At 40.2% G+C, this 17,979-nt stretch overlaps 1 protein-coding gene across 3 annotated transcripts in view; it reads right to left on the bottom strand.

The window, feature by feature from the left end:
• The window catches only part of SSH2 (slingshot protein phosphatase 2), a 245,432-nt gene that overhangs the window by 104,008 nt on the left and 123,445 nt on the right, over positions 1-17,979 (bottom strand). The window contains exon 1 of one of the 3 annotated variants that reach the window (XM_019926975.3): positions 5,257-5,563. The exons of the other annotated variants lie outside the window; for them this stretch is intronic. Coding sequence (XP_019782534.1) covers positions 5,257-5,384 — 128 coding nt within the window. The 5' untranslated portion in view covers positions 5,385-5,563. Of the gene's footprint in view, positions 1-5,256; positions 5,564-17,979 lie in introns of those variants that run through there. 3 annotated transcript variants of the gene reach the window in all.

Below are 17,979 nucleotides of genomic sequence, written 5' to 3'. Positions count from 1 at the left end.
GGCCCAATCTGCCTCACAGGAATACTTTAAGGCAGTGGTTTCCAAAGTGTGGTCCCTGGATCAGCATCATCAGCATCCTCTAGGAACTTGTTAGAAATTTAAATTCTCTAGTCTCACCCCAGACCTACAGAATCAGAAACTCTGGTGGTGTAGGCAGCAGTCTGTGTTTCAATAAGCCATCTAGGTGATCCTGATGCAAGCTTAAGTTCAGAGATGAGCACATGTGAAATCACTTGCATAACTACACAGCAGAACTGAAAAGAGCATTCGTACTATCACTAATAAACACAAAAAATAAAGCTGTTTCTACCTTTCAATTTCATGAAAAGGTACATTTTGGATAATCATCTCAATATGCTCCTCTGTTGCTGAGCTTGACTTCAGAAAGCACTGATGTGAAGCTAGGAAGTCAAACTCATATACATAACCAAGTAAATAAATACAAGTATTTTGGGTCAAGGATAAAAAGCTCAAGGTAACCTCATTAACAAATCAAGCAATGTCTCAAGCTTCCAAGACTTTTTTTTTTTTAAGTTCCAAGACTTTTGATCAGTGGTTTTCATAATGGGAACACTGCTTTAATGATAGCCTTTGCCAGCATTTTATCTACTAATTCTTGATCCTTCCCTGAACTTTTCAGGACACAAAAATAGTCACCTATTTGTCGATAAGCTATTTGTTTGGCATATAACAATAACATTAGAAAAGCCTTGGCCCCTTGCTTAGCAACTTCACTTCTCAGAGATTGAAGGCTGGCTCTCTAAAAATAACATAGGTTTAAAAAAAAATAACATAGGTTTAAAAAAAATAACAGGCTCCCATATTTTTCAGAACTTCAGATTTTTGTTTTATTTAAAAGCATATGTAGATTCTTAAAGGGTATGGAACTTTTCATGATCATTTGAGCAGTCTGATCCAAGACTCTTGAAGTTTGATCAGATGATGCTCGGGGTTGCTCACATATATTTTTCTAGTAGGATTAACACTTATGACAGTAACTATTCTTTGTTTCTGGAGTTAATTCAATCACTTCTTAATGTTCTTCTCTGAATACATAAGAAATAACACTATATTTGGTGAGTTTTACACAATGGTAAGGGGAGACCTTAATCTAATAATGATGATATAATTCCCAATAACATACAGTAATACCCAAGCTATTCTCTAATTTCACCTATATGTATATACACACAGTTAAAAGTCAAGAAATTCGAAAGAGCCTGTGAAATCACCGAAATAGGTATCCAAAGGCCCTACTCTAAAGGTCATTAACTTTCTCCATAGGGAAGCCCCTAAGATCTCACTGTGGTCTTTTTACTCTGACACAGTTCTCATGGGATTTGTTACACGGTTTACTTGGTTTCTAAACCCAGAGCAAATCTGAGGCAGCAAACAAGAAAAGGAAAAAAAGCTCTTATGAGTGGGTCCTCAGCAATGACAAGAGAACCACTGGCCTAAGAGTACTCAGGTGTCATGGTACCCCTTGCCCCAAGCATACAGTTAAAATTCAGTCTTCACTTAAGGACCTTAAATCTTAATCTTTTAGTTGCTCCCATTCATCACTGCTATTTACATATCTGGCACCACAGGGAAATGCTCACACCAGTTAAGTTTTTACTGTATCAGGCCTTAGAAACAATACTTCCCTTTAGGAAGGAGATTTTTAAAAACTATGTATTTGTTTGTTTGTTTATTTGGCTGTGCCAGGTCTTAGTTGCGGCATGTGGGATCTTTTAGTTGGGGCATGCAGGATCTAGCTCTCTGACCAGGGATGGAACCCGGGCCCCCTCCATTGGGAACGTGGAGTCTCAACCACTGGACCACCAGTGAAGTCCCAGGAACGAGATTCCTAACCTTTTATATCACATGACTTTGAGAATATGATTTTTAAAAATATATTTACCCAACATTGTCATATGATCTCAAGGAGTTCATTAAGCTTCTAAGGCCAATTCATGGCTTCAATAACCATAGACCCAAAATTAAGAACTTCTGCATTAGGTGCCAAAAACGTGTGTAAGTTAACAAAATTTAACACTTATGACAGTAACTATTGTTACTGCTGTGCGCGGGCTTTCTCTAGTTGTGGCGAGCGGGGGCTACTCTCCGCTGGGGTGCACAGGCTTCTCACTGCGGTGGCTTCTCACTGCGGTGGCTTCTCTTGTCGCGGAGCACGGGCTCTAGGGGCAAGGGCTTCAGTAGTTGTGACTCGCGGGCTCTAGGGTGCAGGCTCAGTAGTTGTGGTGCACGGGCTTAGTTGCTCCGCGGCATGTGGGACCTTCCCGGACCAGGGCTTGAACCCGTGTCCCCTGCATTGGCAGGCGGATTCTTAACCACTGTGCCACTAGGGAAGCCCCTAAGGATTTTTTTTTTTTTAACATCTTTATTGGGGTATAATTGCTTTACAATGGTGTGTTCGTTTCTGCTTTATAACAAAATGAATCAGTCATACATAAACATATGTTCCCATATGTCTTCCCTCTTGCGTCTCCCTCCCTCCCACCCTCCCTATCCCACCCCTCCAGGCTGTCACAAAGCACCGAGCCAATATCCCTGTGCCATGTGGCTGCTTCCCACTAGCTATCTACCTTACTACGTTTGTTAGTGTGTATATGCCCATGACTCTCTCTCGCCCTGTCACAGCTCACCCTTCCCCCTCCCCAAGGATTTTTAAATGATGATGAACTGGGCAACACTATAAATGTAAAATAAAAATGATGGCTAAAGCAATACTAATAAATACACTTTAGAAGAAGAGAATATTAGCAAAACTCTCTTAAGAAAAAAAAAGTGGTAAAAGAGAGACAAAAAGGAAAAGAGAAATATTCTGCAAATTCTTTAAAAGAGTGTCTACCTTAACAGCAAAACTCTTCGTGTAGCAAATGTTTTCACTACTAAGTTGAAGATGTCAGCACATAAAGATAACTCCTAAGACGTAAGTCTCAAAAGTGGCCTTGCAACTACGAAGACAGAAGATCATTTTTCTAGTGGTTAAGAGTACTGGCCTAGGAAACATCTGGATTCTAAGGACATTTTTGTCATTTACGAGCTATATGGTCTTGAGTAATTACTTAACTTCTCTAAGCCTCAGCTACATTATCTGTAAACAGAATAAATTAGTTCATAGGATGGCTGTGATGATTAAATGAGATAATAATACACATTAAACTTAGCACAATGGCAAGTCGTCAATAAATGGCAGCTAATAGTTTTTGTTTAATTTCAATTACATTTTCCTGGGCAGGGGTTTATAGTTTGTAAATTGTTACCACACATATAATCTTTTACGATCCTCTGGGGTAGGAACCACCGTATCATCATTTTACAGTTTAAGAAACTGAACTCAAATGACTTACCCAAAGTCACTAATTAGTAGGAAAAGAAATCTGTACTTGCTTGACCACACTAGGAAGCAAGATTCAAAACTCCTTTTCCCCACAAAGCTTAGAAGCTCTGCCTTTTAAGTTTTGTTTAACCTTTTTTTAAACTGTAGTTAAATATATATAAAATTTGCCATTTTAACCATTTTTAAGTGTACAGTTCAGTGCCAATAAATTCATTCACATTGTTGTGCAACCATCAGCACCATCCATCCCCATAACTTTTTCTTCTTCCTCAAATGAAATTCTGTACCTATTAAACACAAACATCTCATTCCCCTCCTCCAACCCCTAGCAACCAGACTACTCTAAGGTCCCTCACATAAGTGGAATCATACAGTATTTGTACTTTGTCACTGGCTTATTTCAGTTAGTATGATGTCTTCAAAGTTCATCCATGTTGTAGCATATATCAGAATTTCCTTCCTTTTTAAGGCTGAATAATATTCATTCTGTTTATCCATGTATCCATTAATGGACATGTGGGTTGCTTCCACTACCTTTTAAAAAGTATTGTGAGCACTTATTTTGAGATTGGTTATCCACTTTCAGATTATTCACTCCAATTGTCTTTTTTTTTTAAAAGGGAAAATACAAGTAAACAGTTGATTTAATTCTGTAGAGTTTATAATACAAAACAGTAAAACCACGATACTGTGGGGGGATATTGTTTTTTCGGTGCGCCACCATGAATCAACACAAAGAAAAAAAGTTGAAATGCAAATTTGATTTGGTAAGAGAGCAAAACAGTTAGTTAAAATAATAAATTAGCTTTAAGATTATCTATAAATCACTTTACATGCTATTCTTGGGATCTTTACTAAGGGATAATGGAAAGTTTCTATTGTTGGACATGAAACTAAAAAGTTCCTTAGGGTTGACCTGGGAGGGAAAGGGAAGTTGCTCAAGTGCCAGGAGGCTGGGAAAACCTCAGTAGGCGACTCTCCTTGAAGCTACTCCGAATGAGTGCTAATACACTACAAAGATCAAACTGCTGCTATCTAAAAGTAACCCTAAATCACTCAACTAGTTTAAGGATGCAACTTGAATAGATGGGAGTTCCTCTACTTCGCCCTTTTTAACTGTGAGATGAGAGTTCCTCTACTTCGCCCTAACTGTGAGATGAGATTAACCACAAGCTTGAGCACACAGTTCTCAGAAATAACTAAACCACAATGGAAGGGAGAAACAACTCTAGAGACTTTGAAAACAGTTAAGATTTAAAGATGCAAATGAATCTTGCACTTTGGCGATTGAAGGTGTGCATACAGGCTTGGGTTGTTAGCACGTACTACTACAGGCGGAGACAAAAAGAAAAAGAGCCAAACTACTAAAATCCAGTTTTATGAAATAATTTCAGACTACAACCAGCGGGTGTTAAGAATGAACTGCCTTTCTTTGTGTGCACGGCTTGTAACAGAAACCTATGGTCACAAGCAAACTTATTTGAAACAAGAAAACAGAACAACAAACACGGGAGCTTGAGCACCAGCAGGACCCGCAAGGGAGTGCTAGCTTTTCCGGCCGGCGGTTCAGAGCTACTGACCGCCCTTCAGCCCAAGTCTCCCGAATGCCATACGGCTGTCACTCAGTCATCACAATTTCCCTGGGGCGACCTCACTTTCAGATTCTCTCAAAGTTTACCAGAAATTCTCCCAAAGGATTTTCTGTCCGCCTCCCCACCCCCAGGACACTTTCTCCCTCCAAGAATTACCCTTCCTCTCCACCTCACTATGCCCCCAGACGCCCCAAGACCTGCAAGCAAGCAGGATGCGATTTCGCCCTTGCTTGCTCCCAATTGCCGGGGGAAAGCGGCTGCTGAAAAGCAAACTTTCCAAGCGTTCACAGAGGGTGGGAGGGCGCGCGGCGCACTCACAGCTGGTTGATGGCGTTCTGCGAGATGACCGCGTTGGCAGAAAAGTAGGGGATCATGTCGGGGCCACTGAGGCTCCAGGTGCAGGTGGGGGGCGCCTTCCTCTCGCGGGCCAACGTGCTCAGGGTCATGGGGCCGGCTCAAGGCGCACAGCTCCGCATCCCGGCCCCCGCCCTGCTCCGGCACGAGGCGCTCGCTTTGGGCTCCGCCGGACTTGAGGCGCGGGCAGCGCGGACTCCCGGCGGCAGAAGAGGGCCCGCCGGGTCGCGCGGAAGCAGCTGCCGTAGCCCTGGGGCTCGGCTGTGGAGTCCCGGCGTCCGGGCGCCTCCAGCAGCCCGCCCCAACTCGCGTCCGGGGCGGGGCGGGGCGGGGCTGAGCGCGCCGGCGGGGCGGGTCCTGAGACCCGAGAGGGTCGGGCTCCGCGGGCGCCCCGCCCCGGAGCTCTTAGCAGCCGCCAGATCCGCTACTGGCGTCGGAGCCTGGGGAACAGGGTCGGCCCCAAGCCACCTCGGCTTGGGTGAAGGAGTGAAGGGAGCCGGGGGGTGAGCCAGAAAGGCTCGCATTTCATTGGAATGTTTCAACAGAAAGGTCCTGCCTCATAATCTGCTTTATGCATGAACCTCAACCAAACCCCATTTTCCAAATGACCTTAAAACTTAAAGGCTGTACACTCGCAAATGCAATAAATGTTTATTAACGGCTTCCTATGTGCTACGGACTAGGAAAATGCTGAGATAAACTGGATTTTTTTTTTTCCAACAGTTGAAGCTATGATGGGGAAAAAAGTCTATCTACACTGTCGATAACATCTGCTAATGCTTGTAAATAAATTTACTAACCATCCTCCAAACCAAGGATTCCCAGCCTTAACTGCACATATGAATCCACCTGTGGAAATTAAAAAAAAAATCCCAATGCCCGGTTGCACTCTAGACAAATCAAATCGTAATCTCTTAAAGTTGGGATCTAGAAGTTAGTATTTTTCAAAGCTCCCCTGGTAATCGCATTGCGCAGCCTGGTTGACAACTACTGTGCCAAATGATCTAGAGAGGAAGACGGGCTAGAGGTTATATCCTTACTGTGCCGATGTGGAAACACTGAGGGTCTAACCAGATGATCTTATTTGTAGCTGACTTAGATAGGAACTTAGATAGGAACTCCCGTTTCATAACTCCTGATCTAGGGCTTTCCCCACCAAATCCTATTCCCTGATGCTTTATGATTTTCCTTAACAACTCGCTGAGCAGTGCCTTTCACCTGAACAGGGACCAGCTCTGTAAAAAGAGAATCTCTTTTCTCTCTCACCTACACACCCTGCTATGTGTAGTGGTTTACAAAAGGGACTGGCCCCCTTCAGGCACTCAGTAAAAGTTAGCTCTCTGGGCTTCCCTGGTGGTGCAGTGGTTAAGAATCTGCCTGCAAATGCAGGGGACATGGGTTCGAGCCCTGGTCCGGAAAGATCCCACATGCTGCGGAGCAACTAAGTCCGTGCGCCCCAACTACTGAGCCTGCGCTCTAGAGCCCGTGAGCCCCAACTACTGAGCCTACGTGCTACAACTACTGAAGCCCATGTGCCTAGAGCCTGTGCTCCACAAAAGAAGCCCCTGTAATGAGAAGCCTGCGCACCACAACGAAGAATAGGCCCCGCTCGCTGCAACTAGAGAAAACCCATGTGCAGCAACGAAGACCCAATGCAGCCAAAAATAAATTAATTAATTAATTTTAAAAAAAGTTAGCTCCCTTATCTCTTGTCCTCACTGTCTCATCAGAACAAGTATTTTTGGGCATCAGTATTTTTAGCTTTTATGAATACTTGACTAAAATATACATCGATATAAGTTGCTTTAGGAATTCCAGAGCCAAAAATCAATAATTAAAAAAAAAACGACTTCACTATCATAAGAGATCATGAGAAAAAATTATAAGAGAAAGTAGAACTATAAAAGAGACTATAATTAGGAAGAACTCACTTTACTACTCATAATATACTGAATCAAGAAGAAATAAGTCTTTGTTTTATATAAAATTTCAGACTTCTTTTCCTATTGGGAAGTTTGGCAATTTTCAAAATACTAGTAATGAAATAATCTAAACTATAAATTCTATGTCTACAACCAGAATCCTTCTTTTGTTAGTTGTTCCTTCCATAAAACAAAGTTGTTGCCAAGGCACTGAGGGACTGGAAATATTGCAAACTCATGCCAGAAATAGATATCTAAATTAAGAAGGAACTAGTTGGCAAGTGAAGAGTTAATGAATAAAAGGTCTGGACTTCGGAGTCCAGTGCATCATCATCTTCATCCATCTCTAGGAAGGAAAAATTTTGAAAGATTTATTCAGGCTATGTCAGCAGGCACCCAAATGGCAGTGTAAGAAAAAATCTGCTGATACACCCCAAAATAAATTGCTTTAAATATCTGGCAAACTTGCCAGTTTGAAACTTCTTCCAGGCTGTAATTTATTACAGCCTCCTGCAGTGATTAAAAAAAAAAAACCCAAAAAACAAAAAAACCGTAGCAGGCTGTTTGGAACAGCACTGTTAAGGTGAGTCCAGTTCCTTTCATGACACAGCAGTGATAGGATTTTATTGAAGTCAACACTTAAATGACGCCATTTAGGAAAAGATGATGTCATGGTAATCATTTGTATCTGCCGGAAAAAGAACTCAGCAGGAAATGTATCTTACTCAATGCAACACTTAATATCTCTGGCATTTAAAAACGCTAGAGATAAAGATTTCATAAATATGTATACTTGTCTTTTATAAATAGGTTCCTATAGTGACACCCCATAAGTGCATAGTCCTTTGTTTCTCCTCAAAAGACTTCTGTCAGTGCCCGTCCAACAAAAGGAGACTATTTTAACACCCCCATCGAGGCCTTTTCAAAAGCTTTTCAAAGTTAAATTCTCATTTTAAACTGTAATATAGAAAATTGGTGAAGTGCTAGAACATGCTTCTTGGTTTTTAAGGAAAAAAAAAAAAAATCACCTCTGCAGACTGAAGTACCTTTAAGGAAATAGTTCTTTCTACTACTGTTTCAAAAAGTTGAACAAATTCTGTTTCTTTTCACAATCTGCAGAGTGTCAAAATGTCAATCAATTTAGTTTCAGCTCAATTTAATCCTTTACTCTCCAGTGTCAGGAAACAAGGCTCTAGGGAGCAAGTTCTCTGTACCCAAGCATCTGGGAATTCAAAAATGATTCCAAATTAAATTGAGCAGCATGAAATAAACTAAGCTAGTTTTCTACTCCACATGAAGTCAGAAGGGGCTTTCTCTAAAAAAAAAAAATCTGCCCAAAGGCCCTGAAGAAATATCACTGCATTTCTTTATACTGTTGCTTGAATTTAGTAGACTTGAAATGAATTTTGTCATGTCATTTGCTGACTATTTCAAGGGTCAGAAATATGAATATTCTAAAATGTTAATTTGGCTCTTGACAGCATTAGCTATGACCAAATTAAATTTTTTGTAGACTCATATATTAATAGCATTGAAAAAATTTAAAGTAGTAGATGTCTCCTGTATCTATAAGATACTTCCATTACTATGTTTCCATGTGTCCCTCCATAAGGTATAAACACTGTAAAACTGTATAAAACCAGAGACTTGCATACTGACCTAACTGTACTCCAGGACAGGTCCAAAGGTGAAATGTGAAGGATGTGAACATGCTTTTGTTGCTGTAACAAAATTTCAACATGGGTGGATCACTTGAATTGACAATAGCTAACGAGCGAAAAGGTGACAATGTTATAGTACCAAAAACTGCAGGCTAGAAACCAGAGGACCTAAATTTAGTTCTAACACAGTCATTTAATAATCTAAGATTTTGGCCAAGTCACTTAACTTCATCTGTAAAATGGGATAATAAAACCCTAAGGAAATATCCCAAGATCTGTTTTGGGGAGAGTCGGGAACCTTAGGAAAGAAATTTCATCCAATCTGGAGATCCTGAAAAATGGATTTAATCCACTTAATGCAGTCATTTAGTTCAAAGCAGTACAGCCCAACAGTTAAAAACTCTGGCTGGACTTCCCTGGTGGCACAGTGGTTAAGAATCCGCCTGCCAATGCAGGGGACACGGATTCTATCCCTGGTCCGGCAAGACCCCACATGTTGTGGAGCAACTAAGCCCATGCGCCACAACTACTGAAGCCCATGCGCCTATAGAGCCCATACTCCGCAACAAGAGAAGCCACCACAGTGAGAAGCCCATGCACCTCAAAGAAGAGTAGCCCCTGCTCACTGCAGCTAGAGAAAGCCTACATGCAGCAACCAAGAGCCAATGCAGCCAAAAATAAATATAAATTAATTAATTAATTAAAAAAAGAACTTTAAAAATAATTTTTTTAAAGTTTATTAAGAAAACCCAACAAACTCTGGCCTTGGAATTAATCGGCTGAGTTTGAATCCTAGTGCCACCAATAGCTATGAACTTTAAATAGCTACTTAATCTAGGGCTCAGTATTAGTACCTAATTTATGAAGTTATTGGGAGGATTAATTAAATTAACACATATAAAGCACTGAAAAGAGTGTCTGGCACAAAAATCTACTTTTTGGCCTTAATGGCTCTGTAAGCTTAAGAGAGCTAAGGGAAAGGTTGAGGAGATTGCCCTTCAGGAATAAAATCAGAGAGTTGGAACGTTCAATGAAGAATCTTAGATCAGAGTGCAGGACTATAATAAATTTTTACATTTTTATTAAAATGTTTCTACTTTCCTAACTCTTCCATGTATCTTACCCTTTGAGTGTTTCTCTAAGGTAAAGGACCTATGTGCTTTTCTTTAGGTTGTTCAGAAAGCGTGTGTGTGCGTGTGGGAGGGGGGCGCAAGGGGACTCTGAAGTCAGTCTGGCAACCTTCAGGTAAAGTCCACTGTGCATTTTAGTTTATTCACTAAGAAAATGAAAACGTTGGACTAGAGATAATCCTCTATGCTCTTTTCCACCAACCTGAAAAACAGCTAAAGCGGGCAACATTAAAATGGCAGTGAATCTGATATCAGAAAGTTCTAGACTCTAGCTACTTTGTCCACAGGCAAAACTTACTCTGTTCCAGCCCTGATTCCTTTAATCTTAAAGTGGGATGGTAATGCTTACCTCCCAGGTTTACTAAGATACACAGACACAAGTGCTTTGTAAACAGGACAGCACTAAATTTTTGTATTTTTACCGTCCATAAATTGGCCAGTCAGCTTCCAATAACAGAAAGCACTGTATTTGTTTGTATTTGGAATGAGAAGGTGATGAATGAATGAAAATTAAAATACAAATAAACTTCCCCTATATACCACCATTTCATTCAGGAAGTCTTTACTATTATTGTTTGCCAGGCAGTTAATTATATATTGCCATCTGGTAGTAACATGAGATCTGCAGTGCTTACTGGGATTTTGCTTTCTTTTTTTTTAAGCTTTGAAATAATAGTATTAACTTATATAACTTTATTTTTTAAATACCTAGTCATAAGAAAGAATGATCATACCAATCAGAAGATCTATTTGTATTTTTATGTTTTCTCTAAGGGGCTTGATCTAGGGAAATAAATAGTAAATTAATCTCCTGAGGGTCAAAAGGGAGAAAACCAACACTTTAAAAGAGTTACAAAACAAAAAGCCTGTTACCTAGAGTAGCACAACAGTCTGTCTCCTGTTAATCTGTAAAATGCTAGGATAAAACTCTCAAGATAATACCCCTAATTTTCAAACTTGTTGCCCAGACAGTACCTAGAGGTATCTTGCTACACTTAGTCAAAGGCACTCTTCATTCAATACAATACACTAAACTCTGTAAACAAAGGCTCTTAAAAGCGATCAAGTTTTGCAATCACCCCAAGGCTAATAGTTTTATTTAAAAGAATATCTGACAATAGTTTTAAACATTGGATTAAACAATGTCACTGAGCCCTTCCAATCCTTTCTAGGGAACTTTCCACCATAAGAGCAATGGGGAATACCGAAAAGATCTACCTATCAACTCCATGAGAGGCAGATCTAAGGCACTCATCCTTCATAGTCTTAACCATATGCTCTAGTAGGAAGAGATGTTGAAATGCTGCTTTCTTCAGGTTACAAAAGCCTCACACTCTATTGTTTAGTAAAAATAATAGGCATTTATAGGTCACTTTTCACATCCAACACACCTTACAAAACATTTAACCATTTAATCCTCACCATCTCTTTAAACATTAAAAAAAATTTTTTAAACACATGCTCAAAAACATTTTTTTTTCAGTATTCAGAAAGATAAAGTAAAAGTCACTAAAAGTCACTCTTCTCATCCCCATCATCCTACTCCCAGGGATGACTGTTAATACTTCCAGAAATTTTCCTTGCATAAGCAAACATTAATATATTGTAGCTGCTCTTTTAAGAAACACACATGCACACAAGCCATAATTATATTATGCATATTATTCTGCTTTGTGCTTCCCACACACTTATTACTATATCTTGGACACATTTCCATGTTTATAAAGATGAACCTCATTTTTTTAAAGGAGTGCATAGTATTCTATTTTACAATTATATATAATTTATTTAAATAGTCCTCTACTGATGAACATTTAAATTGTGTCCAGTCTTTACTATTATATACAGTATCACTATGAACATGCTTTCACACAATCTTTGGGCATTCATGTGAATATATTTGTTGGATGGATACCTAGAGGTGGAATTGGCAGTTAGTTAAAATATTTTAAACATCTTAGGAATCGGCAGACATTATCAAATTGCCTTCCTAAAGGGTTTAGTTTTTTGTTTTCCACTGGAATCTTTGTGTCTCCTCCCACACTGTGATCTATTAAATTAACTCAGGGCCCAAGATTCTCTTCTACACATGTTTTACATACTGCGTTAAAAAAATATATATATATATCAATATATGTATATATATGTACACATGCGTACGTATATGTGTATAACATGAGAAAAGTAAAACATGCTTAAGGAAACTAGAGAAATATACTAAATTATAAAGAAAAATATGAAGAACTATATTATAGACAATTAATTTAAAAGAATTACTTAGACTGTAAAAAATATAGTACATAAACTATTTTGAAGATAACTTTTAATTCAAAAGATGTTTTAAGATCTTGTTTGATGCTAATGATGTAGAAGACATTATAGGTGAATAAGCCAAATGTGGCCTAATACTATCAATGTCCTGAAATGGGGTGAGACAGAGATAGAAAAATGGGAAATAAATTTGGGAGTAACATAATATGGAATCTAGAGGAGCTGAGAAGGTCTTGAAAGTAAAAACAATAACTGATATTTATTGGGCTGACACTCACTGTGTACCAGATCCTCTATTAAGAGTTTACATGCAGTATCTCAATTCTCACAAACAACCCTATGATTCTATTATTATCTTTATGAGGCTCAGAGAGGTTAAATGATTTGCCTAAGGTAATACAGTAGTATTTCAAACTCAGCCAGTTATTCTGGCTCCAGAACCTGTTTTGTTAATCAGTCTTCTACATTGTCTGCATGATTATGTAGGTTCACTACCGAACAGGTTAAGTCTGAAAAGGTCTACTGCCAAAGGAAGAACTCCTGCGGACCTTAAATACCTACCTTCCTGCACCTGGTGTTTTCTCCTCTACTTGATCCTAGCTATAGCTAGCAGGTCCTGACAATAATAGGGACCTAACCCAGTATTAAATATAGCAGTAAGATGATCTTCTGGCTGTTGTATACCATCCTCTTGCTACCAGATCCCTTAGAACTCTGTATTTCAAACTCCTATTCATCCCAAGACATTTTTCAAAGCACTTATATCTAAACATATTTTTGTTTCCCTAGTTTTTTTTTACAGAGCATCTCACATGAAGGAGGCATTTAATGTATTTGTGGATAATCATGGGATCATCGTCTCATTTGATGTTTTAAATAAACCTACTAGCTGGGCAGGTATTATTCCTTGCTACAGTTAAGGAAAAGATGAACCAGACTAATGTCTAGGTGACAAGAAGCCTAGACTCTAGGCTAAGGTGTGTCCAATTCATCCAGTCTCAGATCCATTTATCTAAACTGAGATGTGTCCAATTCAATCTGTCAACATACTATTGACAGATTAACTTAAAACAATTGGACTAATCCTGAACACCTTAAGGCCAGGCACCTTAGATACTGATTATCAAAATGAGTTAAACCCTTTTATAATAATCCCCTACTTAAAACCCCCAGATAGTTCCTCATTCCCTTTCAGATCAAGTCCAAGCTCTTCTTCTGGCCTTCAGATCCTCCATAGTTTATTTATTTATTTCCTTTTTTTTTTAAATTTACTTTTGTCTGCATTGGGTCTTTGTTGCTGTGTGCAGGCTTTCTCTAGCTGTGGCGAGTGGGGGCTACTCTTCATTGCGGTGCACGGGCTTCTCATTGTGGTGGCTTCTCTTGTTGCAGAGCATGGGCTCTAGGTGTACTGGCTTCAGTAGTTGTGGCATGTGGGCTCAGCAGTTGTGGCGCATGGGCTTAGTTGCTCTGCGGCATGTGGGATCTTCCCAGAACAGGGCTTGAACCCACATCCCCTGCATTGGCAGGTGGATTCTTAACCACTGCACCACAGGGGAGGTCCCAGATCCTCCATAATTTAAATCCTACTGTAATCCAGCCATTATGGCATATTATTCTCAACTCCATCCCTTCTCCAACACAATCGGTGTAAATATTTTTTACCCATTCTCCCAAAACAAATCCTTGCCATAATTAGGTGGTTTCTATCCTGTCCTCCTATATCTGAGTCTCCCTCTCCTCTCTGTTCAAATTATTCCTTCTCTGAGACAAAATTACACAGTTATTTTTATCCAGGTTATCCACGTATAAAATATTTTCAAGGCCTGGTTCAGCTCTTTCATTAATTAAAAACTCTACAGTGTTTTCACATACATCCTCACTTGATTCTTACTGAAATCCTGTGTATAGGTAAATAGAGCTAGCTGGGATTATCAGCTTCATTTTATCGGTGTGGAAATTGAGGCTCAAAAATTAAGGGACCTGCCCAAGTTTACATAGCAAGTGTCAGAGTTAGGATTTGAACTGAGGCCTTCTGATTAAGTCCAATGATCAATTCCTGGTTTATAGTATGCTATGACTCTTTTCTAACGCCTTTAGAATTTATTTATTTATTTTTTAAAAAATATATTTATTTATTTATTTTTGGCTGCGCTGGGTCTTCGTTGCTGCATGCGGGCTTTCTCTGGTTGAGGTGATTGGGGGCTACTCTTCGTTGCGGTGCATGGGCTTCTCATAGTGGTGGCTTCTCTTGCTGTGGAGCACGGGCTCTACGCGCGTGGGCTTCAGTAGTTGCGGCTCGCAGGCTCTACAGTGCAGGCTCAGTAGTTGTGGTGCACAGGCTTAGTTGATCCGTGGCATGTGGGATCTTCCTGGACCAGGGCTCGAACCCGTGTCCCCTGCATTGGCAGGCGGATTCTTAACCACTGTGCCACCAGGGAAGTCCCTCCTTTAGCATTATAATCTGTATTGTTATTCAAGGTCTTATTCTCTATTTTATGTCACATATGCCACATAATTTATCTCTCTGCTGAAGCAAATCACATACAGTAACTCTCTTTTGTGGACTTCATAGAGCCTAGTACAGTGCCGGGCAAGTCATAAGCATTAAATATATTCTGGTTTGGGCTTCCCTGGTGGCACAGTGGTTGAGAGTCCGCCTGCCGATGCAGGGGACGTGGGTTCGTGCCCTGGTCCGGGAGGATTCCACATGCCGTGGAGTGGCTGGGCCCGTGAGCCATGGCCGCTGGGCCTGCGCGTCCGGAGCCTGTGCTCCGCAATGGGAGAGGCCACAACAGTGAGAGGCCCGCGTACAAAAAGAAAAAAAAAAAAAATATATATATATATATATATTCTGGTTGGTTGATTCTTTACCCCACACCCCACTATATTCTGCTTAGGGCTCTAGATAAATATTCCCTGAAGGAATCAATATGTTAATGACAGAGGGTCTCTCTCCCTGGGAGCTCCTGATATGGGGAGAAATCCCTAGGACTCCTTTTCATTGCCTCATCTTTCTGCTGCCTCTTGCTCTTTGGGTAGATGCCTCCTTCATACAGAGAATACAGCAGAGGGCCTGGAACACAATCCAGTATGTAAGGGTTTTATTTTTATTTTCAAGCCTGCTCTAGACTTTCAGGAGCCAAAAGTTCAAATCGCAGCAGGATTGATTCAGCCCTTTCACAAGCAATTTAGTACTATGCAGTTTGTTTAGACTGATCAAGTTTCCAGGCCCTGGCTGAGCAGCATCATTATCTCTCCAAGCTTTCATGTATCAGCTTCCCTGGCCATATTTCACTTTCCATGTCTTTCTTCTCTGAAATCAGGTGAACACGCAAAATTACACAGTTATACACAATTTTGTACTTTTCAACAACCTTCAAATATCTTCATGGAATTTAAATACAATACAGGAAGTTTTTTTTTTCTTTTCCCTGCCTCAGGCAAAAATCAAGAAGGATGCAAAAGTTATACTCCTCAATTCTCAGTAGAAAGGGGGTACTCTGTATCATTCTTCAGCTAGTACATCAACTAACTGAGAAGAGATATGGTATTGCTCGATTCTATTCAATCCACCTCAGCTGGAGGCCAACTGGACAATGGATCTTAAGTGAAATGAAAAATACTTTGCCAGGGGAAAAGAAGACTAGGTAGCAACTCTTTCTCTTAATGTTTAATTGTGAAATATTTCAAACATACAGCAAAGAACAGAGAGGATAACACACAGCCAGATACTCAGTAGACAGCAGGATCACGTTCTAACATTTTACTCTTCAGATTTTAAAACATTACAGTCGAAGCCCCCTGTGAACTTCTCTATGAGCACTTTTCCCTTCTTCTAGGCATGTAACTACTCTCCTGAATTTGGTGTTCATCTTTCCATTCATGTGTTTATATTATGCATGTGGAATATTTTTCTTTAATATAAAACTCATTCAGAAAATTACAGCTTATAAGCATTGAACTTTAAAAATTTTTTTTAAGGTTGCTATATAAAATACACATAAGAGAGTAAATAAAAACGTTTTCCTGCTTAAAAACTTGTAGTCCATGGGCTTCCCTGGTGGCGCAGTGGTTGAGAGTCCGCCTGCCGATGCAGGGGACACAGGTTTGTGCGCCGGTTTGGGAAAGTCCCACATGCCGTGGAGCGGCTGGGCCCGTGAGCCATGGCCGCTGAGCCTGCGCGTCCGGAGCCTGTGCTCCGCAACGGGAGAGGCCACAACAGTGAGAGGCCCACGTACCGAAAAAAAAAAAAACTTGTAGTCCAGGGATGGATAGATGAGCAGATATATGATAAAGCCAATATAGCAAAACGTTAATTGTGAATCCAGGGGGGATGTGTATTGGAGTGTTTACTGTATACTTCTTTCAACTTGCTTGCATGTTTACATTTTTTTCCTTTAATTTTATTTATTTATTTTTGTCTGTGTTGGGTCTTCATTGCTGTGTGTGGGCTTTCTCTAGTTGTAGCGAGTGGTGGCTACTCTTCGTTGCCGTGTGCAGGCTTCTCATTGCTGTGGCTTCTCTTGTTGCGGACCATGGGCTCTAGGCATGCGGGCTTCAGTAGTTGCGGCACATGGGCTCTAGAGCGCAGGCTCAATAGTTATGGCACATAGGCTTAGTTGCTCCGCGGCGTGTGGGATCTTCCTGGACCAGGGCTCGAACCTGTGTCTCCTGCACTGGCAGGCGGATTCTTAACCATGCCACCAGGGAAGCCCTACATTTTTTTTTTAATAATAAAATATTAGGGCTTCCCTGGTGGCGCAGTGGTTGAGAGTCTGCCTGCTGATGCAGGGGACATGGGTTTGTGCTCCGATCTGGGAAGATCCCACATGCCGCAGAGCGACTGGGCCCGTGAGCCATGGCCGCTGAGCCTGTGCGTCCGGAGCCTATGCTCCGCAACGGGAGAGGCCGCAACGGTGAGAGGCCCGTGTACCGCAAAAAAAAAAAAAAAATAATAATAATAATAAAATATTAGGAAAAAAACCCCCAAAATCTCTAGTTCATATTTTGTCTAAAAATCTCAGTGAGGAAGGACATCAACTGGTTTCAGATGCTTAAGGATCTAGTATACTTACAGAAAACAATTATTAGGCTTGATAGTCTAATTACTATTCAAGCTCTTACTTTATGGTATGTAACAAATAAAAAGAGAAAAGACCAGTTCCTCTAAGATTTATCTTCACAGAGCCACATCTTATAAAGCAGCAATTTCAGCTTTGACCTTTCCATCCTTTTCTGGAGTTCATAAAACAATTTGTTTGTAATCCCTTTCTCACCATGATTTAAGCCCCCAAATGGAAAACTGTTTATGGTTGATAAGCACACCTAATAAAATGAGTGTATTAAAAAATTAGAAGAGCAATACTTTTAAATATTTTTAAAAGATTTTTATAGTCCCTCTCACAAACCTTCTAAATGAACTTATCTCAGGAAAATGCTTTGCTACAATTTGATCTTGAGAAGAACTAGTACAAAAGACATTCACTGCTGGTAAAATAAATACCACTGTGATATAATATTACACAATAGTACTTTGCCTACTGTTTGAGGTATTTTCATATTTGTATATTATTTTTGCCTGACAATAAGCACACTAATTTTTGTTTTAAGGAAGAGGAAACGGAGTCTCAAAGAATGAATCTACTTGTGTCAAGTCATGCAACCAATACAAACATAGGCCTCCTAACTTCAATACCAGTGCTC

This window comes from Tursiops truncatus, chromosome 20, assembly GCF_011762595.2.
Source record: "Tursiops truncatus isolate mTurTru1 chromosome 20, mTurTru1.mat.Y, whole genome shotgun sequence".
NCBI classification, from domain to species: Eukaryota; Metazoa; Chordata; class Mammalia; order Artiodactyla; family Delphinidae; genus Tursiops; species Tursiops truncatus.
The sequence above is the reverse complement of the archived record's forward strand: the minus strand, read 5'-3'. Positions and strand labels throughout refer to the sequence as shown.